At 41.3% G+C, this 25,209-nt stretch overlaps 1 protein-coding gene and 1 long non-coding RNA gene across 2 annotated transcripts in view; one reads left to right on the plus strand and one right to left on the minus strand.

Annotated features, from left to right (window-relative positions):
- Positions 1-11,088, plus strand: part of LOC148051023 (uncharacterized) — a 16,750-nt gene extending 5,662 nt beyond the window's left edge. Inside the window, exon 3 of the long non-coding RNA XR_015700470.1 lies at positions 10,976-11,088. This is a non-coding gene — a long non-coding RNA (uncharacterized LOC148051023). The remainder of the gene's footprint in view (positions 1-10,975) is intronic.
- The window catches only part of GPT2 (glutamic--pyruvic transaminase 2), a 27,310-nt gene extending 3,214 nt beyond the window's left edge, over positions 1-24,096 (minus strand). Inside the window, exons 1-10 of the mRNA XM_009463503.2 lie at positions 23,300-24,096; positions 12,608-12,697; positions 10,999-11,107; positions 7,160-7,293; positions 4,906-5,149; positions 4,063-4,142; positions 3,358-3,494; positions 2,480-2,654; positions 1,507-1,662; positions 323-435 (exon numbers count right to left, since the gene is read on the minus strand). Of these exons, the coding sequence (XP_009461778.2) occupies positions 323-435; positions 1,507-1,662; positions 2,480-2,654; positions 3,358-3,494; positions 4,063-4,142; positions 4,906-5,149; positions 7,160-7,293; positions 10,999-11,107; positions 12,608-12,697; positions 23,300-23,641 (1,580 nt within the window). The 5' untranslated portion in view covers positions 23,642-24,096. The remainder of the gene's footprint in view (positions 1-322; positions 436-1,506; positions 1,663-2,479; positions 2,655-3,357; positions 3,495-4,062; positions 4,143-4,905; positions 5,150-7,159; positions 7,294-10,998; positions 11,108-12,607; positions 12,698-23,299) is intronic.
- Between the last annotated feature and the right edge of the window lie 1,113 nt (positions 24,097-25,209).

The raw sequence follows: 25,209 nt of genomic DNA on the forward strand, positions 1-25,209 counted from the left end.
GCAATGCCTCAGCCAACTTTAAGGTTAGAGTATAAGCTATTAATTATTATTGTTTGCATTTGTGGAGAAGGCATTTCAAATGTCAATGTATAAAAATAGAATAGAACTATGTCAGCAAGCTGTGAAAACATTGTAAAAACCTGAATAGCTCATCTAGCAGATCAGGTCTTTGACCTAGCTGTGTGTCCACAGAAAATGTCCCATAGAAAGTGAGACAACATAAACTGAAATAAAAATCCTTATATTTAATCAGAAGAGAAAGTACTGGGATGGTACTTAGCTTATTGCAGTTCATTTGATTTTAAACAAACAGAAACGGTACCTGAAATGGTAGCTTCCTTCTCTTTGGCCGAATCCACTTCCAGGTACAACACATATTCCGGTCTCTTCCAGAAGTTTCATGCAATAGAACATATCAGGTGCCATTTTATGAGCCTAAGGGAATGGATGCTTTGGAATTATTCAAGTCAAAATATTCCAAATATATAGAATTTCATGATTGCTTTTCTTCCTGAAACCTTATCTTACATTATTAGTTTCTTATTCTGTTTACTAAAGATGAAGAACAATTGCTAATGGGGCAGTTCACACTGTGAATTAAATAACAGTACTTCAGGGAGGAACAAGGCTGAAGAACCTACACAGAACACTTGCTTCAGAAGAAAGGTTTTAGATATTTTTGTTTTTCTCCTTGACTTGCTTGTAACTTTTTGTCAGAAGTCTCAAAATCGTACTTACAAAAATCTAAGCCACTGACATCTGACAAGATGAAATTAATTTGAGAGCTGTGTGTTCCAGTTCCACTGGCAGTTACTGTTTTTTTCCCTTGAATTATCTGCCAACTAGAAAGTCCCCTGATTAATAACTATGGAAGTTCTTAAATACATGCAGGTTATATGCCTAATCAAATAATCAGCTGAAAAACAGCCCTATTTTTGTCCTCAGCTATGTTGATAAAATTCCCTTTAAAAAATGAATATTACACATAGCTAATAGAGCTCTGGTTAGGAACAAAAAGACTTGTCATTTAGTAATATAGCTTACTGACCCAAATACAAAAAGGTATTGTACAGAAGTAAAATTTGTAAGGAAACCTCCCTCCCTCTTTCGCACGCTTGCTGACTGGGGCTTCTTTTGCAGGGTCAGTAGCACACTGCCATTCACAATCCCTGTCACACGTGCTGGCCTACCTAACCCGGGCACAGGCAGCAATTTGGAATTTGCACAGGTCCAGCTACTTGCCCACCCTATGACTTAATCTATTTAACACTAATGTCCTTGGGTAACATTCTCAACCTGGAAGCCTTACCGCTGTGATGAAATGCTCTGTTTTGTTTTCCTCTCTTAAAATAAAGGTCATGTTATATTTAAGATTATACGTAGTCAATGAAGTACTGCTTTTGTAACTACATGAGCTTACTTTATCTCTGGAATAAAAATTCATCATTAGAAGTGGCAGGCACAAGTGTGTGAAGGCTGAAATGGATTGGGGTAAAAATGACTGACCTTTGCTTCCTCAATGGCTTTGGAAGGAATAAAGATCCGTGGGAAAGCATACATAGCTCCTTGAAGTGGATTGCAGTGAATTCCTGGTACCTTGTTAAACATGTCTTCTGTTAATTTGGCTTTTTTGGCAAGATTGTTCAAAACAGACTCCTTCTCCTGTTTAAAAGGAAGGTGTTCAGTTTGACATATTTGAAGTGGCAATAAAAACACCAGAGACAACTCTGATGCTTCAAGATGTCTTCGCTGAATTAAGCACTTTTAGGGCTTTGCTGAGCTATTAGAGGAAATGATGTTTCTAATTCCAGGCACACAAAGACAGTGATGCAAAAAGGCATTAGCAGGATACAACTGCAAAGGGTTGTAGATAGACAATAACCTGCAGAAGTCTCTATCTCCATGCCCTCTTCTTACATGCTTCCTTCTGAGCATCCACTCTTGGCTATTTTTAGAGACCACGTTAGCTGAACCTTTGATCTGACTCAATACTGTAATTTCTTAAGCCAGATTCAGTTTAATTTTTACAAGTGAGAAACTATATGTATACTTTAATACAGAATACCATGTTGTTCAGTATATAGAGGCACTGGATACCTGAGAACAAGGCTGATGTTATAACTGTGTTTGAACTTACATTCCTGTTTAGATTTGAGTAAAATCAAATCTTATTTAGTAATTCTTTTGTCATGCTAAACACAGGAGAAATGTTGAATTTATCAGCAAGAAAGCTGAGTTGATAATGCCTTCTTAGCTTTTTTTGGCTCCTAAACAAAGGAACCGTAAAAGGAATAAAAAATATTTTTAAAGGTTGTCATATTGAGTTAATTTAAAATACCCTGCATAGTTCTGTAAATTGGTGTTATTACAGGATTGTCCAAGAAGAAAGGAAAGAAGTCTGGTCTCTGCATATTTTGAGTTCACAATACTTAGGACAGGTTTAGGAAATGCACAAAAGAACAAGCACGTTATTGCTGACCTTTATGAACTGTGAATAAGATTCTTCTCCAGGTATTGGAGGATTCACTACAATATCCATTGCTGCTTGTCCTGAGACTGGAGGACAAAGGCGAACAGAAAGCAGCTTAACAAGCTGTCCTTTAATTTCTGGGTGCAAGTTAATGACCTCCATGTAACCTCCTCTGTAGCCACATCTGTGATTAAAGTGAACAGAAAAGATTGGTTAACCTGCAGTGTATACATACTGGAAAAGCAATGAAAATAACTGCAGAAGTGGACAGACAGTTAATGAGGATCTTACAATATGTAACATACAGGTTGTTGAAACAGCTGCTATACTGATAATGTTTTAAGATGGAACTAAATGATATGTCATTAAGCTCTAGTATCCCATGCAGAGAAGATCGTGTACACGCAGGTTCCCTGTTAGGCAAGTTAACAATTAACTTGGATTGTTTCCTCTTCAGAACAAGAGCATATGGCTGTAGCAGCATTCATTTAATCAGAAAATTCTTTTTCTTCCATCTCTTCCTCCCCAAAACAACCCAACCCAAACATTTGTAATATCAAACGTCCCAGTGATTCTTGAGCTGTTCCCTTGAATGTTGGAGACCGTATTTTCCTTTATCACAAGTCTGGTTTAGGACTGTAGGATTTCACCTTTGTGGAACTGAGGCATTAAGTATCTGAAATAAATACACTTATTATTTGGTACTTTGAAAACCACTGAGCTAATCCATTACTCTGTGCTTTAAATGCTTGTTTTCCTTTTCTTAAGAGTTTTTAGTTAAAATTAATAGACGACAGTGGATTACCTTCAGGTCACTAACATGAAAAGGCTGTCCAACCAGATTAATGAGGAAGATGAAATAAAAAAAAAAACTAAAGCAGACTTACTCGCCCATGTATCCCTTAGAGGTGGAGTGAAAAGAGGCCAGCTCAACATTGTTATAGTACTCGGGTCCCATCTCATACAGAATCTTTTTGAAAGAATGAAACTGGCATCCTTCAGAGTACACATTGTCCTGGTAAACCTGAACAGTCAGAAGACATTAATGTGCTCTGTTCCCCCAACTAAGGATAAAAGACGGCCTTTTAGAGCGCCAGATCTGAACTGAAGTAACAGTGGTAACACTCAAAACTTAAAGCCATTAGAAGACACAAGGTTCTTTGTTAAGTAACCGTTACTGTAATGATACATTTTGTCTCATGTGGCCATACTTAATAGTTTAGCCTCTGGAAGAACAGCGAGCTTCTTTGTATAATTTAACCTTTACTTGTATGTTTAAATTGATTTTCCTTCTGTTTCTTTCAGTTGAAGTGGTCTGAGTATCACACAGGTTTTTAGGTCAGTTCCAGCAAAGTTCCTCCTTGTGTCTCCTTGCTTGTGTCCCCTACACTTTCTCTCTAGTTCAAATCCAGATCAAGCCACCTCTCATAGTAATCCTCTGATATTAAAAATCTTGCATGTTTGTTCATGTCTTAATATGATAACAGAGAATCTGTTCTCTGTACTTAAAAAATACCAATACCACACATGGAACAAAATCATGCCTCGTGTAATCTTAGCTGTGCTTTTGAGAGAACAGAATATTCCATTACCTCATCAGCCAGAAGAAAAAGTTTCTCTTCCCAAGCAAAGTGTATCACATCTTCAATGCACTTTCTGTTTTGCACCTGTCCTATAGTTTGATTTTTAAAGCAAGAAAAAAGTTAGTGGAGCATATATATACAAATCTTTTTGCCCAGACCTAGTTAGACTACTAGCTTTTCAATAAGATATCCCTCTTTCTCAGAAAAGTGCTATTGAATTTTAGAATTCAATTCACTAAATGTGAAATTAAGGAACAATTTTGGAGGAATTATGGTTCAAGGTAACTTAGTCCATCTCAAGCAAAGGAAGAGTGAGATACAGTAATCAATCAATAACTTATTAAGAGAACTCTGTGTATAACTGATCATTTGAAATACTCACATGATGGTTAAGTGTGAGCTAGCTTCTCACTAATCAACCTCAACTACTCAAAAAACTAAATTCTTCTGAGGGAGGCAGCAGTTGCCACTGAGTTCAGAGTGTATCTGTAGTCATTGCCTCTTAGAGGCAAGAGGCTACAGGCCACGTCAGAGACAAGATCTTTGATGCAGACCAAAAGTGACTGAAAGTCATTCCACAAGTCTGCAAAAGTTTAGTGGAAGCAGTGGCTTCAAATGGGATCCAGTGCAGTGAACCTGCTCCTTCCTCTCTTCCTAGATCCCTGGAGTTCCACGATACTGAAAATAGCTTTCTAAAAGTACGACATACCGTCATACTTAGAGCACTGATCTCTAGAATTCAGCTTTACATATTTGCTATGTATTTAGGATTTGCCTGCAACATCAAATGAATGAAAGAGTTAAAAAAAAATTGGGCTTAAAACCCATCCATTAAACAAAATTGCTATAGACCTGTGGGATTTCCGGGGTTGATGATGCAGAGGACTTTTGGATTGCAATATGCCTTAGCTTCATTCAAGGAACGGCGAAGTTCATTCACATCTAGAGCCCAGCAATTTTCTTCATCCAAATAGTAGTTCACCTGGATAGCATCTAGTTCAGATATGGCTGCTGAATATAAGGGATATTGTGGTATAGGGATCATCACTCCTGTTCGGGATTTTCCACCTCCTGAGACCAGGATCTTTAAAATTGTCTGGGGAAAAAGTAGAAATTAAAAAAAAAAATCATACAACAGAATTAATAGTATACTCTAGAATAAGTTATTGATCTTCCTTCTTAAAAAATCTAGAGTTAAGGTAGATTTCTATTCTAGAAGCATACAGTTATTGTGTCATAACAAAGGGCGTTTATTTATTTCAAATTAAGTAACTTGGTGAGTGAGGATGGTCTGACTCAGGTTAATGGAATTCCTCTGCATGTCATGGCTTCTAAAGATCATGTCTGATCAACTGCAAAATTTAGGAAAAACATTCTGAGCACAAGGCCAGAGGGAAAGCTGTAAACAGGAATATCAAGATCATGATTTTTCTACTGTACCCAGTTGTAAGCAAAGAAGCCTCAGCTAGTTGTTGCTTGTTGCCTTCCACTCATTTTATCTCACTAAACACAAGAGGCCAGTAATAAAACCAGAAATTAGAACTGGGGCCTGTGGAGGTTCTCCATTGGAACAGAGACACCCGTTTTAGCTTAGGAGCAATTGTGGGAAGGTGGGAACAAGGCTAGAGACTCGCATTATGGTTTCATTTTCAGATAATAGAAGAGACCAAAAGTCTGCTTGTCTTGGGGTGGAAGTCTAATGTATCATATGTAGTTTATGCCCAGAAGATACAGACAGAAATGTAACGCTTGTGCTAAGGTCAGTCCAAAGGATTTACCTGTGCCCAACAGCTGTGTGTCTCTGTGTGTCTATGTGTAGTCTTTTAACATGTGAATTAAATAAAAGAGTGCATTTGGTGCAGGAAGTGGAGAGATTTCTTGCCTTTATAATCAAGGGAGAACTCTGAAGTACAGGTGCAATCAAAGCAGGCATCCTTATCAACATGTAATGGATAGTGTAAACCCAAAAATCTCTCTTCAGATATTACAGCGGTATCCTTTAAGTTTCTCGTTGGTTCTAGAACAAAATCTGCCTTGCAGTGCCTCTCATCGCATACTAACTCAGCTGCTAAGCCAATGATTTATAATCAACATAATTTTGTACCCACCACTAGTTTAAAAATACCAAGCATCCAAAATGTACAATCAGGACCAAATGCAAATTTAAAAACTCTTTAACACCCTCTGTCCCTCAAGTTATGAAACAATAGTTGTTTCATCCTTGGAAGTGCCAAATAATGAGACTCATTGTACTGCTGACTTTTCATCACTGGTGAAATCAAATAAGCACGCTACAGATTTGATATGCTATGCTGCCATTCCTGACAAGCTGCCAGTATAACACTTGGCATCATAAACTCTAGAAAGCCAATTCACAAAAGACATCTGGAGAACTGTTTATGTCAGAACATTGTCATTCTGAACTCTGCCACTAGGTGTCATTTAAAAAAACACTTTTACAAACAAGCTATAAAAGGCTGCCTTAATAAAAGCAAAGAACTGCTGGTTGTTGTAATATCAGTAAATGTGTCTGTGTAAAGGAAAAATCTAATACAGTTATTCTGGTCTTAATTGAGGACCATCTTTGAACCTTAGTTGAAGCCAAAACCTGAAGTCTTTTCCAAAGAAGCTGGCTACTGAAATAGATCTTTGGGATTTTCACTGGCATTAATCTGCACTAGCAGAGAGTTTACGAGGAAGAAGAGCTGCTGAGAATTCTCACCTCCGAGGTCATTCCCTCTTCTCTCTGCCACTGATTCATACCCTCGAATCTTCAATGCTTATGCATCTTAACCACTGAGGACACCATTATTTAGTCTGAATAGTCTGAATCTCCTAAATTTATATTTAGGCACCTATGTAGTTTATAATACCTTTACAAAAGGTACAAGTTAATGTATATCAAGAGACTTTGTCTCCATGCGCCTGTTTCTTAGCTGGCATCTTACATCCTCGTAATTGGTTGTATTGGATATCCACTTAATGTGACTTCAGTGTCTGTTAAATCAAACTCACGGGAGATGTTCAACAGACATCTGTATTTCCAAAGGTAACTGATAAATTTTAGTTTACACCAAGAAGAGACAGGTTTAATTTTAACACTTACAGCAATACCATCACTTGCCCCAGTGGTAAGATATATGTTATCTGGATCTGCAGGAACCCCTCCATCTCTTCTTTCAATATATGAAGCAACATCTTCACGGATGCAATTTATACCTTGACTAGCACTGTAAGATCCTGTGAAAAATAGAGAATGAGGTGAGAATTGAGTACAATGAACATTAGATTTTCTGTTTGCTAGCAAAACTCCTGAGCTAGTATTCCATGAAGTAGTTTGTATATATGAGAGCTTTACATCCCCAGGATTGTTTTTTTTTTCCAAGGAGTAGGAAAGGGGTTTGGCTTGTTCATAGAGAAAAAGAATTCATTTGGAATTAGAAAAATACAGTAAGTCGCTAAAATACAAAAATAATATACTGGATTGGTAAAAAGTAGGATTTAAAGGCTACTTTGCAAACTGGGATGGCAATGCCATTTTGACTATCTCCCAGTTGCTTTCTTTATATTGAAAACCACTTCAGAATGTCAGCCAACACCTATTTAAGTAATGGAACAAGGAACAGAGGTAGCATGTGCGATAGAAAGGAAAATAACTTCTTCAAATCCATGACAAAAATAAGATTTCTATTTGCAATATGAAAATAATATAATACCATTTTCTCCCACAGTCTGAAACCCAAAAAATCCTGAACTGCTTCTCTCTCCCCCCACAGCATCTCCCACAACCGCTTTTCCGTTACTTGTAGCAGAAACATCTCGGATCACCCAAATCTATAAGCCTTGTGCAGTTTACAGAGCACAACTAATAATCTTAAATAAACTAAGATGTTAGATGCCTGTGTGCGTCACTGCTGAGCATGTGCAACAAATAGAGAGTAGAAATAAGCCTAAGCCAAGGAGAGGAATGGATTCAAGCTATGAAGCCTAAGACTGATCGACAATGAAGTGACAAGTGTACATCTAATTTAGAACACTGTCATGAATCTGCAGCATCTTCTTTGCTTGTTGGGTGGAGTGGAAGAATTGGGCCTGACTTAACTCCCATCACTCAGTTATATGCTAGTAGTCTGCCTGATACTACTTCTGTGAAAGCATAATTTACAAAGACAAAGAACCTTTGCAAGTACTGCACAATTGCATGTGCCAAAGCGGTAGTTCAGGGCACAACGTTCCCTGATGTCCTAAATGTTTACTTTTACAGAACTACAAGTTATATTGGGTCTATACATGGGTCTTTGACCACAGCTAGGAAGCTGCTGTTAAAGTAGGAGAGCAAATCCAAGCTGTCATTCTGTCTTGTGCTTCATTGAGGGCTGAGTCCCGTGACTCAGTGAGGACCTGAATTCAGTTCACAGGTCTACACTTAATTGCACTCAATTGATAGCTTTGACTAGAACCTATCTGTTTGCACTGTGGGATACAAATAAATAAACCCAACCGAAAAAGCTGCATGTGCATACATTAGATATTTTTATAGATAGGAGAGGGGTACATTTCTTAACTGCCTGGAAAGCTATGACAGTTATCCCACATGTAAAGTAAATGATGTCAAAGGAATCCCAGAGTATTTGAACACAACAGAAGTTGAGAACGTATCTGAGCCTTCATACATGGTCTGGGAGTAACAAGACTCAATGCTGTGAGTAGGGTTTTGCCAAATGAACGTTCATTGGAAGTGAGGTTATTCTAGTTCATATCCAGAGGTCAAGACATTCATATTAACTTTGCAATTAATACATTTAAATAGGCCGGTACAGATGTGGGTACAACGCTTCAAATAGCTTGACCATATGTAGTGAAGCCACTTCTGTGTTGGATTGACAAATTTTTTAAAAATAAGGTTTTATGAGAACACAACACAGCACTTAAAGCCACATGGAGTGATCAGTTGTTGACCTTTGCTTTTTCCCAAGAAAGCCGATTTCTCCTTCTCAGCCCTGAAGAGAACAGCAGTAAGTTGTCAGACTACCAACAAAGTGATAGGAGTAACTTCCCTTCAGCTGCACATCCACTTGCCTCAGAGTGCATGTTTATGGAGTGCTGTACAGAGGCCATGAGCAACTGAGGCCAAGAAAAGGGGCTGATACATGATCCTGGAGACAGGGAGGGTGGAGAGAAGGTACTAGTACAGCAGATCAGTAAGCTCTACGGTGGTTTTAGTTTTCAAGAATTTAGAGAGACAGTTGTTCTTGGTACATATCATACCAGGAAAAAAATCATTTAGACTCCAGTTACTTAGAGAACTTAAATTTATCCACTGAAATTAAAAGGGTGTATTCAGAATGATCGTCTTACTTGAATATTGTAGCTGTTTCAGGCCTACTTCCTCAGTGTCTACTGAGCTAATGCAAATTACTTGAAATATGTGATCTTCTGCTGCAAAGGGGATTTTGTACAGATTCAAGATATTTCTGAAATATCATGCAAGGCTGAATTCCTTTCATTTCACTCCAGCATGGGGCCAGGACACAGCATTCTGAAAACTCTTACCGTGTCCCTGAATGTGAAAATCACTACAAAGAAAGATTGAGGCAAAATTCAAATGTATCCCCAGTATCTTTTACATGACAACTACTACTACGTGGATTAATTGTTCCAAAGTAAGCCAGGAAGGGAATTAATGGAGTAATAGAGTAACTTCTCAGATTTGATAAATGTATTTTTGATGTTCTACATATAGAAACAAAACCAATGCAAAAAATGTGAAGATAAAACACATTCTGTACTAGGCTCCATTGTTAGGAATAGTCCAAGGCTGAAATGCTGCTAAGGTAACCACTATTTAGGTTTTGTTTATTTTATTAAGTTTCATAGCACCTACTCTCAAAATATCCCTGTGCAAATAGGCACCGCAATCACAAAGATTAAGAAATATGCCAATTACTCTAACGCGTACTGTGAAATGTCACTGTTAGCCTACCTGAAAGAAGGTAATTAAGTGTGCCAGATTCTTTGCTGTACCCAGCAGCTGTAACACTATCTGCAGAGCAGAAATTCTAGTGGCATTTCTCAGGTCCAAGTAGGCAGTACAGTTGCTAGATGATAAAGAATTTCTCTCTTCCATTTCCTCTCTACTGAATATGCAAAGTTTGTACTTATTTATGTGTGTATTATACATATACTCTTGCAGGAACAGTGGTTGAAGAACAGAGTTTTTTAGTTCTTTCACGGGTTATTTTACCTTAAATAGGGCTTTGACATCTTCACTTAAAACTATCTTGTTTAAGTAAAAAGCTAACTCCTTTCAGCTATGTAGCTGTCCCTTTGCAGAGCGTTACTGCTTTGGTACCTGAGTTTCTGATACCCAAGTTCATATCCTGACAAACATACTTGGACTGATGGTTCAAAATTAAGATACAGGACTGTGAACTGGATCAGCTGAGACGGATGTATATTGTTTGTTGATACCATCATTACAGGGACAGTAGACTCCCTTGCAGAGAAACATCTAGAGATGATAAAATTGTAAACAGCCCCACCTAGACTTAGCAGGAGATGTAGCTGTCAGAGCCCAGGATTAACAGATGTCATAAGAACAGTAACAAAGCTCCACTAGTACTCTCTGCCACTTACTTCTCTAATACAAAAAAGCTCAGCATTCTGTTTAGGGTTATGCCTAGATGTTATTGTGGTGAGGGCTCCATAACTCTATAACCCTCATCTTGTCCTCTTCTGTGACAAGTCTCATCAAAAATCTGCACTGTTAGTCACTGCTTATCAGTAGGCCACACCGTGAACTCTCCCCCTCTCATTTTGCCCTCGGCCATCTCCCATTTGACTTGTAATCATGTAAAACACGATTAAGAAATTTCAGCACTGCAGATATTGAAACTACCTTTGTTGATTCTAATACCAACAGGAGCAACTGCAACAGATGCTTACCTAAGCTGTTTCCTCCACAACCCTGCAAGATCCGTCTGGCTCGCTTTTTGGCATCTTCTGGAAAACTTGGGCTGTCCAACAGGTTTGGGTATGTACACAGTGCCACTACCTAGAGTGCCAAGAAAATGTAAATTGGCTACTTCTCAAAGGTTATTTTAAGTTGGTAATATTACTGTTAACTTTCCTTGGAAATGAAGATCAATAGCTAATTTAAACCAAAGGTTATTGATGAAGAGTTTGTAGTTGTTTTTTTAAGGGTAGTGCTTACAGAAGTGAAGAAATCTTACCGGGTTCCAAGTTCTATTGATAAAAACAGTTATAGAATTATTAACGATTTGTATTACAGACTGAAGATTGGAGTGCAAGTGAGCTATGCATAGTGCAAACATGGTAAAACACAGTTAATTATTCATGTGTTATCTCTAAACAGCTCTATCCTCCACTCTTGTGTTTTACTAGCCCACTTTATTGACAAGAAATCAAGAGTTTAAATATGGAGCAGAACTGGGAAATATGACTAAATTTTGAAGTCCCAGTTGCATGTTCTAATAATCCTTCCCAAAAATAACTTATAGTTATTACTAATTTGAATCTGTGGGAAATATTTAATTAAAAAAGAAGTGGTGATATAGAACATAGTAAAAGTAGAAACATGACCTAGCAGAATTAAGTTTATGAAGGAACGTAAGACACACAGAATCTAGAGTTCTTGCTTGAGATCAGCTTAATTTGTTCCAGTTTCTCTCTCATTTTTATGCTTACATGGTGTAATATGGATAGGCTGTTGTCATCTTGTGGGACAATGACTAAAGAATTAATCCATGTGTGTACACAGTCACGGGGAGAAAGGATTTCCCATTTACCCAGTATTTTCTTTAATAACATTGGATCTGAATAATTTGTAAGAAGGTCTGGTCTTTCTAGTTTGCTGACAGCTTACTGTATAGCTCAATTTTATAATCTCATTACCTGGACTCCCAGTTTGATAACGGCCTCAGTTTGTCCTTGGAACCCTCTGAATTTACATTATTATAGACTGAGGATTTTACATGTGTGTGTAAGGGATGCTCAGTAAATAGCGTAATACCAGTTTTAAACCTTGCTTGTGTTTTAAGAAGAATATACAAATGAAGATTCTGTACTAGTCTTTCCTAAAAGTTAACCTACCAGTTAGCTTGCCTGGAGGTGAAATGTGAAAAATCGGCAACAGTACAACTACTTGCACCCAACTGCGTGCAGATCTTAAAGTATACCGTCAGATGAAGAAAGGCATTTGCTTTTTTCTTTGAAGACAACCACTTTCTTTTTTGAAGTGCATTATTGATAATGAATGTGCTGACTGATAACATAGGAGAAGTGGCAGGAAGAAGTATGGATGGGGAATGATCTGAAAAGAAAGGAAAGCTACTGTGTTACAAGAGGAAACTCAGCAAGCAAGGTATAGGACTTTGTCTCAGAAATCAAAATTTGTAATTCTTTATGAAAGAACTATTTTAAGTCTTAAGTGCATCTAGGGAATCATTTATACTAATACATACATCAGACAGATTTTAAGGCATTCTTGGTAATCTACTAAAAATTCAAGAATAATATTTTATAATATCCTTACCTGTCGGAGGAAGGTGATTGGCCTCTGTCCCATTGCATGTGCATCTCCAATGTTGGCTTTAATTACTTCAGTAAAAGGTTTTTTGATTCCCTAAAAAGAGATCATTCACAATGTATTGTTAGGGCTGAGGTAGATGATAAAGAATTTCTCTTTTCTGGTATCTGTCATATGGCTGTAACTAAACAATGCCTAATCTCAGAACAGATAGAGTGTTTAATGTAAAGCTTAATGCATTTCTTATACAATACTGCCAGTAAATCTTAAATGCTTTACAGAAATGATGCCGACGGTGACACATTTTTAAATGATAGGCTGGCTTTTTTTTCCTGTTGGCTACAAGTAAGAGATTGGTTTGCCTGGAAACTACACGTTGAAGTAGAAAAGATGAAAAGAAGGCATTTTGAATTGGCAGTAATAGAGCAATTTGTTTGATACACCTAAGGGCGGGATGGATCAGTCAAGAAGCTAAAAAGATTTGAGGACATTTGAGAAATCCACCAACAAAAGAAACCTCAAGACCTTTAGTATTTTTCAGAGTAAAAGGAGTAAAGATACTGCTCACTTATTTATTTTCTGTTTAGACTAAATATTCATTGTGTGATGACCCCACTTTTCCATATGCAGATGTTTTACAAAGTATATCATAGTGAGGCTCTATATGATAAACAGCAGAAGTGCTAAATAATCACCATGAATATTTAAAAGCTTCCTAATCTCTGAAATCTGAACAGACAGCCATTTTTCCTGTGAGGAACTGAATACATCATGAGAACAGAGGGAAAACAGTTGATGAATGTTGATTAGCAATCACAGCTCTTTAAAAACCAAAAAGGGAAAAAAAAGGCAAGGAACGGACTGAAAAAAATACGATTGATTTAAATAAAAAAGATTAACTGAAAGTCAAGGCCAACATTACAAGAAGAATAAATGAGGTAGGCAAGAACAGATTTATAGCTTTTCTAATGTATACTTAAGTATGAGAGATAGTAGAGAGGCCTTCTAACAGATACAGAATTTTCATGCGGACTAATGAACTGCAAAATTAGACCTATTAGTTTTCTGTACAGAATTACATATAACAACCTGCTCTGGCTGTGGACTGAACTCACAAAGCCTCTTCCTGGCCCATGTATTTACAGCAAGTTATTGGCTTTGGATATAGAATATGTGGCTGGCAAGCCTTAACTAATTTTTGCTTTCCTACCATGGGTTATGTGTTGGAATTCAATGACAGACCAGAACCCAGATGTGCAAAGATAACAATGACCAAAATATTAGTAGTCACCAGGGATACAAATTGCCAGGTATGCCAAGATTTGGAGGTTTACAGCTGCGTAATGTGGCTGAGAGGTTATGTGATAATGTGATTCAAATCCCGACTACAGATCCAGTCCATCATATAACTGATAGCATTTAGTTTTTTCTTTTGAAATTAAATAGGTAGTTAGAAATGGCATTGAAACAAGATAGTGGGACTTATGTGATCCTGACTCAAAAGGGTCAATTTTATGTGGCCCTAAATTTAGCAGCAATTGAAAAAAATGTTCACTTAAAATAATGGAAAGTGACACACTGATTCCATCAAGTCATTTGCTTTTAGGTTTGCTGATCTAAGTGAGTGCCTAAATAAGAGTTGTATTTCAACTTTAAATAAAGAATTAGGAATAGGGAATGCCAGATAAAGATTACAGGTATCTGAGGCTGAAGTTTAGCAATTTATGAGAAAGGCAAACAGTTAGAAATAGGTTCTCTTCAAACTATCTGGTGTCCACTGATAGCACAACACTGTTTCATTCTAATTTACAAATAAGCAGGAAAAGAAAGATACGCGTAGAAGGAGAACAAATTCAGTTTGCATGCAATTATGAAAAATTCCCACAGATTTTGGTTGCATTTGGTCCTTACAGCAAACCGAATCAGTCTCACTAGATTTGCACAGTAATACAAATTGGTGAAAGAATAAGGGATTCCTTAAGTTAGGCAGTGTAAAAAAACATAGCAGTTCTCAGGAGCAAGATGAAACACAAATACCCTGTTTTACCAGATTAAAAACAGAACAAACAAAACCCCTAACAACATAAATACGTTATGTTAGACAAATTAGATGGTTTTTGCACACAAATACTATTGTGATCTGCAATAAAAAATAGTTGCTTCTTTGGTTAGTGAAATGCTGAAAGGTACCCTGCATTTCATAATGTACCTTCGGAGTTTTTATAGTGGTACAGCCTTTACAACAAAGGTAACAGATCTTTTTGGAGTCTGTGCCAGGTTTATTGTAAATAATGTCGTAGCTTTTTAGCATTGATACCATCCAGATCTCTGCTAGAGCCAAACTCGGTGTTTATGCCATCACTGCCTTTGGGCATCAACTGGCAAGTATATAATCATCACCTATTCCATAAACCCCACACTATCTTTGCTACTAAAATGATCGATCTGGAGAAAATAGGAAAACATACGTAACAATTACCTTACTGTAGAATCCTGGTAGAGAAGGAACAGTTAGGTTTTCTGTGTTGTACACCCTGTTTCCACATACCTGCTCAAAGGCCCGTGGTCCTCTTGACTAACTTGTATTTCTTGGTCTCAGCTACAAGAGCTGTTGGCCTTCATGTCTTTCAAGAGAGAGATGCTTTTAAATAACTGGGGCCTTTGCCTTCCCTGACAATGAGTTAGTATCAGCAATTGTTTAGAACTGTCTTCACAACATTCACTGTATCCCCTCCTAGTGAAATCTACAAAAAAACCTGTTATGACTACTTAGTTTTCTTCTCATCTTTTTCTATTACTTGGTTTCCAGTCTTTTTATGGTAAGAAGGAATATGTTCAGATTTAGTTTTGATTCTTCCAGAACACAAAGCCCCATCTTAGCATTTCAGAAAGAATGAACAGGAAACAGTAACAGGCAAGAACAAGCGTCGAATGCTAATGAGTCAAAGTTTCAAAGCAAGAGTATCAGAAGCTGGCATCAAGGGAAGTCTAGACAGTGCCTATGACTCTGCAGATGAGTTCAAGGTGGAATTCTACTTAAATCCTTAAGACAGAGTGGCATTAGTCACTGGTTACTTGTGGCAAGGTTTCTCCTGTGGTGATGGCACTGGTGTGCATGGCTATCCAAGGGAAGATTAATGTCAAATACTTTTTGGAAAGTCTATGAAAAAATCTGTATGAAAGGAGGAAGTGTGAATGTGATGTTGATAACCTCAACATCAGGTTGTAGAACAGCAGGAAAAGTGCTGCAACAGGACATAGTTTGCTAGGGCAAGATTTATTTCACTGCCAAAGGCTAAGCAGTCTTTGACCGTGTCGGCAACATGCCTGTGCTGAGACAATTTAAGTCCCTGGCAAGCCAAGGAACATACAGGGGGAGCAGAAGCTAGGCCATTGGAATTGGTTTGCTTTCTTCTAGTGATAGAGAGCTGCCCCCCCTGCTTCTCTCTCTCATTCTCTCTCTCGCATTCTCTCATTCTCTCTCCCCACCCACCCCCCCATTTTCTCCCATATTCTCTCTCTCTCAGTATGGGCAGACTTTCAAGGTGTGTTCTAGAGGCAGTCTGACTGGATTGTAACTGGCCTCTGCCAGCAGGCAGAGATTTGGAAAAGTGAAGCTTGCAGAACAGGAGCTCTAATAACAAACTTGGGAGCAGTAAGTACCATATTGATACTCATGTCTACTGAAGAAGGTATGAACCACATCAAGGAGGAAAACCAATCCCCAACCCTACAAAACAACCGCTGCTACAGCCTTCTGCCTTTGGTGGCACCTCATACTGTCCTAACAACGTGATTCATCTTCATCTTGGGAACAAAGCCAATCTTCTGCCATTCTTTTGAAATTGTTAGCAAAGGGACTAATTGTAGTAGCCATTTTTAAAGCTGAAGAAGCCATCTTGCACTTGCAAATTCAGATGTAAAGCAGAAAATATAAAAACGTGTTCATTTTTTTCAGTTGCTGTCTTCTTGATAATGAAAGGATTTTAATGGAATAAAGGAATCCTCCCAGATTTGGAATAAGCTCTTTGGAAATTACTTCCATCATCAGTTACTTCTGTCACTCTCCTCTTCTCAGAGGAAGTACAGTCTTTTAAGAGACCAGGTGAAAAGCCTCTAAAACCTGAAGCAGGTCAGGCAGGATTATTCTAACAACTGTATCAGTGTTCTAAGTATAACACAAAGTTGGGAGAAGGGATTTTCATATGTGAACCAGAATTCATTGGTGCAGAGTCAGTACAAATCTTTATGTAGTTAAGCAGGTTTGTAGAAGCTTCCTCTTCCCCTAGACATCCCCATGGTCTCAAGAAACCCAGCAGGTAAGGAGTACAGTATGAAATGATGAGCTGTTTCTCAAGGAGAGAGTCACCATGCAAGAAGTGTTGGGAGAATTATTTGATGAAAGAAACAATATGATGCCAGAACATACACTATCCCAAAGAACTAACATGAAGGCAGTGCACTACCAGGAGCTGGTTTGTCTCTTAGGAGTGTTAGTATGCCTGGATGTTCCCTCTACAATGGCGCCATCTAAGAATGCTGGCAAATTGCAAAATAACACTGTGGCCTATAGAGTAAAGAAGGGTGCAAACTGACCTAAAGCTGTCTTTGCTAAAGTCTTCAGCAAATTTCAAAGGAAAACGCTCAGTCTGTAGAGAGGCCTGTGTAATTTGGATTTGGTAATGGCGATAGGAAAGAACTGAAAAGGGTTCCCTTGAGGAGGCCATGAAAATGTGAAGTGCTTTTAATCCCAGAAGAGCAACATGGTATTTCAGCTATTTCTGAATTTCAGAATTTGTCCACTCCTGACCGCTCCTCATTGTTTCATTTCCATTGCCTTTGCTTTGTGCCTCCTCTTGATGGTTATCAGGCAATAAAATCACACTATGAAACATTGTGCTATTTCCTTAGCCAAGTCTGGTTTTGCTGTGACTTGCACAAGCAAGCTGTATAATAAGAGAGCTGGCAAACCCAAACATTTCAGCATAGTTGAGATCTATGCTGTAGTAGCCAAGTTGCTTGCTTGCCCTTTTTGTTCCCCCTTTCTCAGAGAGCCAAGAAAGCACTACCCAGAGGCCCTTAACTAATAGAGACTTGAAGGCCTGAATTAGCATTCCAATCTTTTTATTAAAACAGCTCACAGCAGAAAAATAAACCTGACCTGCTTACCACAGAGTAAGGCTTTGAGTTTGTGTTATGCATGTGTAATTCAAGCTGACACGAACTGTTGTTGGAAGGAAGGAGAAGGTGAATCCTGGATTTTGACTTGAAACCGCAGTGATGACTTGCATGCCCCCTAATATCAGATGAAGAAATCAGTGGGGCTGACCATTAATTGGCAGATCTGATTCAGGGATTACAGAACAGGAGTTATCCTCAAGTTACTTTTGCCTTGTACATTGTTCAAAGTGCATTTGCATTCAGAAATTTTGCCTATATGAATAAAGCCCTAGATTTTAATGTGACTGTAAATGACAGAATTAAAATAATGCTCATTAGAAGGAGATTAGACATTAGGACCCTCTTAACTTGAAGACCTATTGGAAAAGGGCTATTTTGGAATGGGTTTTGCTACTTTGCTTTCTTGCTTACAAGAACAGATCAAATAACTGGATCGTGTGGACTGTGTGCTTCTGAACATATGATTTTGGTAACTGGACTCTTAAAACTGATTTTCTTTCATCTTCATCTGCAGTAGTTTTCCCCCTGTTAAAAAACATGGGTTTTACTACAGATTCACTTCTGTATGCAACATGTACAGGCAATTGAAGAACAGCAGTTCTGTCTGAATGAGGTCAAATGCTCTTGCCTGGAAGATACTTTCTTAGTGTGCACACAGTCACGTATTCAAAGCAGAAAATTATAGGATGGTAATTTAAGCTCAACATCTTTCATTACTGGGTGTACTAGTCAATCTTGTATCTTTTTCTTGGCATGTCAAATTATATTTCTGCATGTCATTGTCTAAACGGTGTTTTATCTTTCAAAAACTCCCAGGGACACAGTCATCTCATATTTACAATTAAGTCTGGATTCTAAGTCAGAATTTTTTCTATTCAATTTAAAAGCCTGAAGAATTAGTAAAAAAAAAAAAAAAAAGCTCTACAGCCTTTTAACCAAAATACTTTAGCAGAAGCCGCCTGAGATTATAGCTACATAGGTAAAAGGGATTTTGGTAGTTTTATTATCTAAACAGAAATGGAGGGAGTGAACCAGTGACTTGAAGAATAAACATGCAACAGAAACCTATTTGCAGTAGTTATGCAAATGAAAAACATGGGCACAGGAGATGAGTGTACAACTCTTTTACTGTAAAAGTAAGTCAGACTACAGTGGCTGTTCAGAAAAAAAGGGGCTTCAATGTGTAGAGTCCGTGTATTGCCATTAAAGGCACATAGTTTCAGACCCAGTGGTGGAATATGCTAACCACCTGCGCTGATCGGAAGGAACTTCCTACATGCTACCCGTGTATCTCTGCATGCCATCCCTCTACCCCTTTCTGCCCTACAATTCTGTTTCAGTAACTTAAGTTTAGAACAGGGTCCTAATGTTGTGTGACTTCCACTAAGCCAGGCACAGTTTCCAATGTGAGATGAGTTGATTTGTGGATCCTAAAATGCTGTTTAATATGCAAATGCTTTGCAAGTCTGCGTAAGCCAGCTTAACCTGACATAGAACTTGACATTATGTAAAACCTAAGCAGGAAATAGGGGGAAAAGGAGAGTGAAAGTGGAGAGAGATCTCAGAGGAACAGATAGGAAGGGACTTTCCATAACAAGGTCAGTTAAAATTAGCATGAATGCAAAGTAACAAATCAGATATATGTGCTGCCTATGTAAAGATAAAGCTAGCTTGTTATTACTGATTAAGTAAAGAGAAGGGCTCTGTCCAGAGATTACATGATTCTTGCGCTTGTTCAGGCTAAAATTTCTAGTCTGAAGTGTAATTAAAGTCAATACTTGATATGGTGGCCATCTGTTAGCAAGTCAAAACAAGGGGGGGGGGATAGAAAAAAGATCTTATTTGTTTGACTTCTATTGAGAGTATAATCATTTATTAAAATATGCCTGTGCTCTAGCTTGCTTTAAAAAGTTTCCAGAAACACCAAGGAAAATGGCTGAAGTCAGTTCTTTTTCCATGTCTCACCTTAGTAAGCCAGAATCAGCCGATTATTACCATTAGCAAAGGGGAAGAGAAATCAGGTTTTCACTTTTGAAGCATGATGCAATTTCAAAATTAGAAAAAAAATATTCAGAGAAGTGATTCAAGTAAGTGTTTTTGTGTAAAGATTTCCAGCTGGAAAGACTTAACATAGATCAAAACCTTGATTTTCCACCTAGCTGAACACAGGTCACAGGCCAACAAAACGTACAAAGTCCAAGTACAGCGTGCCCCATCTGTATTCCTGAGCAATCAGTCTTATTCTGCTTTAACAGAGTATTCTAACTTGTCACTTATGTTGGCTTAATCCTGAGCATGTTAGCTGAAATTAATGCCTCATTTTTATTTACTTTTTTAAAGAACTATCCCTTAAATTGCCTAGTCGGAGACTTCTCGAGTAACATTTTAGTCCTTATTTCTATGTGCACTGTGGAGTTACAGCTCCTGTTGTAATCATTTGCAGTTAATATACAAAAGAAGCAAGTGCCAGATAGAATAACAGAGGAACTGCTATTCAGAATCTGAGACAACAGAACAAAACTCAAGGAAGACAAAAGCTTACACTGTGCAAACAGCTTCGAGTAGCTATTTTATAGTCTGCGTAACAAGCTGTTTAAGTTACACAAGTATGAAGTCTAACTCAATTGAATCAAGTTTAAAGAGGGAGAGCCTCTATTGCATCTGATTAGACAATGCCTGCATTTAAGATGCTTTGAGTTTAGAAACAAATGACCCAAAGGCATCTTGGCAGAACAGGGCAAATGCAGATTTACTAGCGGGTATATCACTGCTTCACCTCTGCCTGCTCCTGCTACCCCCAGCCGGTGCAGCACTTCCATGTCATACTGTGGCGTCCGTGCTTTCATGCTTGTGCAAAGCTCCTTCCCCGTCACATGTAGTAGAGTTGCTGTGGGGCAACCCTTTTGCTGCCAATGAAGAGTAATCATGGCTCTAGAGATGCTGAGGGGCCTCACCTTTCTCTGACAACCGCTTCAGCCTCTTGTCGTTTATCAGCCAGTGCTAATTCTGCTGGCAGTGGTTGACCTAACCCTGTGAGCTAAAGTTGAGAGGCATGGAAAAAGCAGTTGCCCAGTTTTAATTAAAAGTAAACAAAGAAGTGCCATTGACCTGTGATCACACAGAAGTCAATTCCGGACCAAAAAATAGACATTTAGAAAACCTATACTATTTCAGTTGTAAGGAACCTAGGTACTACTCAAGGCTGTATACTGTACCAGTTTGATTAAACGATAGAAGGAATAAAAGTATTTTTCTCAGAAAGGCAAAGAGGCATGAATAACTTGAGGAGTGCAGAGGAAAATAAAGTCTTTCAGCTGCTTCCTTAAGTTGATTAGTGTTCTCTGCAGATACGTTGTCTCAACTTTTGCAGTAATACTGTCCTCCATCCCTGCCAACAGGGAGGTTTTTGTTTGCTTTCGTCACCTTAGAGCAGTCACATGTCTATGAATGCTGGTAGCCATTGATCATTCAATTCAATGAGACTAGTTCAAGGAAAAAATTTTTAAATGGAAAATGCCACGTAAGTGGGCACAAAACTGCCGTAACAATCTTTTAATAAAGCAATTGGCAATGACTTGCTCTTGCATTTTTTAAAAAGCGCACAGAAGATTATTCCTCTGCCAGTGACTCAGCTTGTAATGGAAGTAAGCAGGAGAGTTGGGAGGAGTTAGCAAAGATCATATTATATTTGTTTTGTCAAGTAATATCTCCTGCCCTGTGATGTTAACTCGAAAACAAACATACTCAGTGAGAACACCGGAGGTTTTTATACTCTGGAAAATGTACCTACTAGGGAACCTAGTTGCATAAACACGATGACACCTTTATAAACAAGTTTTAAGGCAAAAATCGAAACAAATATTCCGAAATGAAATCTCCATCACCAATGTGAAGTTTTTAAGTAGAATTCTAAAAAAGAAGCTGTTTTTAATAATTACTGAGTTAGCCATAAGTAGTTGATGTATATAGTACACAGTGAGCTGAAAACATGCTTCACCTTCTAAAACAAGAGGAAGCAAGTAACACAAAGACCAAAGAATTAAAATAATCTCTTCTTGTTAGCATTGCTGTGGCACTGGTTTTGTTCAAAGCACTTTACGTATACTAATCAAATTGGTCTTGCAGTACCTATAATAACATATTAGCAAGACTTTCTGAAGCACTGAAGGCAGGGAAGAATATTTGAAATCACAGACAAGTAACTATGCCAGATGCTTTATTCAAAACAAAAATAAGCGAGTCCTCGTGCTGACAGGGGAAGCTGTGATGTGAACGGTACCCGCAGAAAGCCACGCCTGAATCGCTAAGGGTTTGGGTTTTTTTTGTTCAATGCTAAGTCTTAATATTAAGATAAGGAGTAAGATAAAAATATGAAGAATAAAATGTAAGCACTGACTGATGGGGATGCTTTATTTAGTACATTTTGGCTCAGAGCCTCGGGAGTATCTTGTGTCGGGCTTTATTGCCTGATCCTCCTAAAAGCGCTAACCACCTAAAACTTTGGGTAGCATTACCGAGCGTTTGTGCTCTGAAGGCTTGTCCTCAAGCACCTCCACTTGTGCAGCTAAAAAAAAAAAAAAAGAGAAGCACAGCGCCGGTGGTCTCCCGGGAGGGCCCGAGTCCCTGCGGGCAGGCGGGGGCTGGGCGGGCCGGCGGAGCCGGGCCCGGGGCAGCCGGGCCGGCGGAGGGGGCGGCGGGCTGCAGGGGGCCTCCCTGCCCCGGCGCAGGCAGTTCTCTCTAAAACCGGAGGGGATGTTTCAGACGCTCTGTCAGTATGATGAAAGCTGGTCAGTCACCCGCTCGTATAGCACAAAGGACATGGGATTGCAGCACAGGGTCAAAGTGGCTGAAGAAATGTAAACACCGCTTTATGGGGGTATACTGTATTTGCCTTACGCAAGCGGTGACAGGAGGTAAACGGTAGCCCGAGGACGGGTTTCTTTGTTTTGCGCCCCTCCCGTGTGAAGGGGCGCGAGTGAGGGGCGTCCCGCAGCGGAGCGGGGCCGGGGCCGGGGCCGGCGGCGGCCCGGGGCGGGCAAGCGGGGTCGGGAGGCGGCTGCGCGCCCCGGCCCGGCCCCGGCCCCTCCCGCAGCCCCCCGCGGGGAGAGCGCGTCCGGCCGCCGCTTCGGCCGCAGCAGGGATGGGGGGAAGCTGCTCGTGGTCCGCGAGTTTGTAACTTGGTACGAGCCATGGCCCTGGCGCTCCCAGCGCCGCCGCATCCGTGCCTCCCCCGGCCGCCCGCCTTCTACAGGGTCGCGTCTCAGTCCCGGGGCGGTCAGCGGCCCCGCCGGCCCCACCGCCTGCCACGTCGGCCCCACCGCCGGCCGCGGCCCTGCCGAGCCCCCCGACGCCCCAATCAGGAGCGGCGGCGGCGGAGGAGTGCCCCGGGGGCAGGGCCAGTGCGGGCGGCGGCGGCGGGCACGCCGCGGGAGCGGGCGGCGCGGAGCGGCGCGGCGCGGCGGGGAGTCCGCCCTGCCCTGCCCTGCCCTGCCCCGCACCCCGCCGCCCCTGCCTCACCTTCCGCAGCTCCTTCTCGATCTCGCCGGCTTTAAGGACGATGGGGCCCCGCACTGCGTATTCCACCGCCTTCACTTGGGGGTTCATGGACTCCAGCGTCAGGATCTTCTCCCTGCTCGCCTTCTCGTTGATCTTCACCGCGGAGGCCTTGGCAGCGCTGCTCCAGCGCACCGTCCCCTCCCGCGCCGGCCGCGGGAGCCGGGGACAGGGCGGCTGCCGCCCCGCCGCCAGCGAAGCCGCGCAGCGCGAAGCCATGTCTTCCCTTCCGCTTCGGCAGACCCCCGGCCCTTTGCAGCCCAGGCGTGCCGCAGCTTGCTTGGCAAGCAACACAAATCGATGCATGCTCTTTCAGGTAGTTCCCAAAGCGAGATTAAGGATGCTAGTGCTGAGGATCGGTGTGTTTTGTAATCAGGACCGGGAGCCAGTGAGAGGCACACGAGCAAGAGATGCAGTCAGAAGAGACGCCGAAGAGCTGGCGCCGTTACGCGTACATGCTCGATCCTCCCATGTCCAGATCCTGCAAACTTAATTGCAATGGATACAACTGATGTTGCAGTGTTGCGATGCCACCAGAGGAGCAATAGATCTCACCATTGCATCAGAATAGCGTCGCTGGCCCCTCTCCCCAACAGAAGGGCCCGCGCTAGTGCTCCGGAGGGGTCCCGGGGGAACCCATCCTTCCTCCGCCAGCGCCAGCAGCCGCCCCGGCCAGCGCCGACCCCGACCCCGGCCCCGGCCCCGGGGCGTGCGAAGGTGCGGAGCGCACCAGCCGGACTGCCGGGCGCGCTGCCTGGCGGGTCTTGTAGTTCCGGCAGCCCTCGGCTGCGCCTGCCCACAGCATCAGGTGATGGGCAGGGAACTACCGCACCCACCGGCCCCGCGCCCGCCCCGGCCCGGCCCGCCCCGCGGGGTCCCGCATTGTCTGCCGCCGCCTGCGGGCGGGGACGCGCTCCCGGTGCTGGAGATGCCGGGGGAACCGGGGAGGGGGCAAATCCAGGGCCGTTTCCTAAGGGAATGGCAAAGCCAAGTCTTCTCGGTGCAAGCCCCGGAGCGGGGCCGGGGCGGCGGGGGCTGGGGCCGCAGCCCCGGCGGGCGGGGAGCTCGTCGCTGCCGCTCCCGCTGCGCGGGCGGCGGCGGGTTCCGCCGTGCCGCCGCCCGCCCGCCCGCGGCAGAGAGCGCTCCCTTTGTCTGGGTTTGTTTTTCTGCTCTGCGGTTTGAGAAACGCAGCATTGCCCCCGCTGATTCTCCTCTGTCCGTTGGGCAAAGCCGCCTCCTGCTCGCTTTTCCCAGCTCGGCGGTGGCGTGAGAGAGGCAGCGTGAGGTTCAGCGTGCAGCCGTGGGGTCTGCGGACGGGTCACCTGTTGCTGGGCTGCTGGAGAGCGAGGCGGGGGCAGAGCTGGGGCCGCCAGGCTGGACGCCAGCAGCCTCATCCCTCACGCTGTCAGCCTGCCAGGGGAGCATTTGCTCTTGATCCTTCCCTCCCGCAGGAACAAGTCGGTCCTCTTCCACAGTTTCCTCATTGTTTCCAGATGATGAAAATGTTTTTATCTCTCTGGTTCAGTTCAGCTTTCATAGCAAATGACTGGAGATCTGCCACAAAATACAACAGCAGCAGAATTCAGGGGAGAGAGAGGTAAATGCTCTCTCCTCCTTGCTGCCTCTGGGGAGGAGAAGGCCCATTTTACCCGTCCTGGGTGCCCAGAAGAGACTCCTTGTTTGTGGTTAGAGAGTGGAATAAGGGATCATTCTCTCAGGAATGTTCCTATGACCTAATGTTACCTCCCTGAGTAAGAGCCTGGACCGTAAATCGGGCTTATTTGTGAATTGTTTTTGTAGAACCTTCTTTTTACTTTCTCCACTGACTTAGAGAGAATATAGAAAACCAGCTTCCTATTTTAGGTACCTAAATT

This window comes from Nipponia nippon, unplaced genomic scaffold, assembly GCF_047370975.1.
Source record: "Nipponia nippon isolate SJK-2023a ecotype South Korea unplaced genomic scaffold, ASM4737097v1 scaffold_7, whole genome shotgun sequence".
In the NCBI taxonomy this organism is placed as follows: Eukaryota; Metazoa; Chordata; class Aves; order Pelecaniformes; family Threskiornithidae; genus Nipponia; species Nipponia nippon.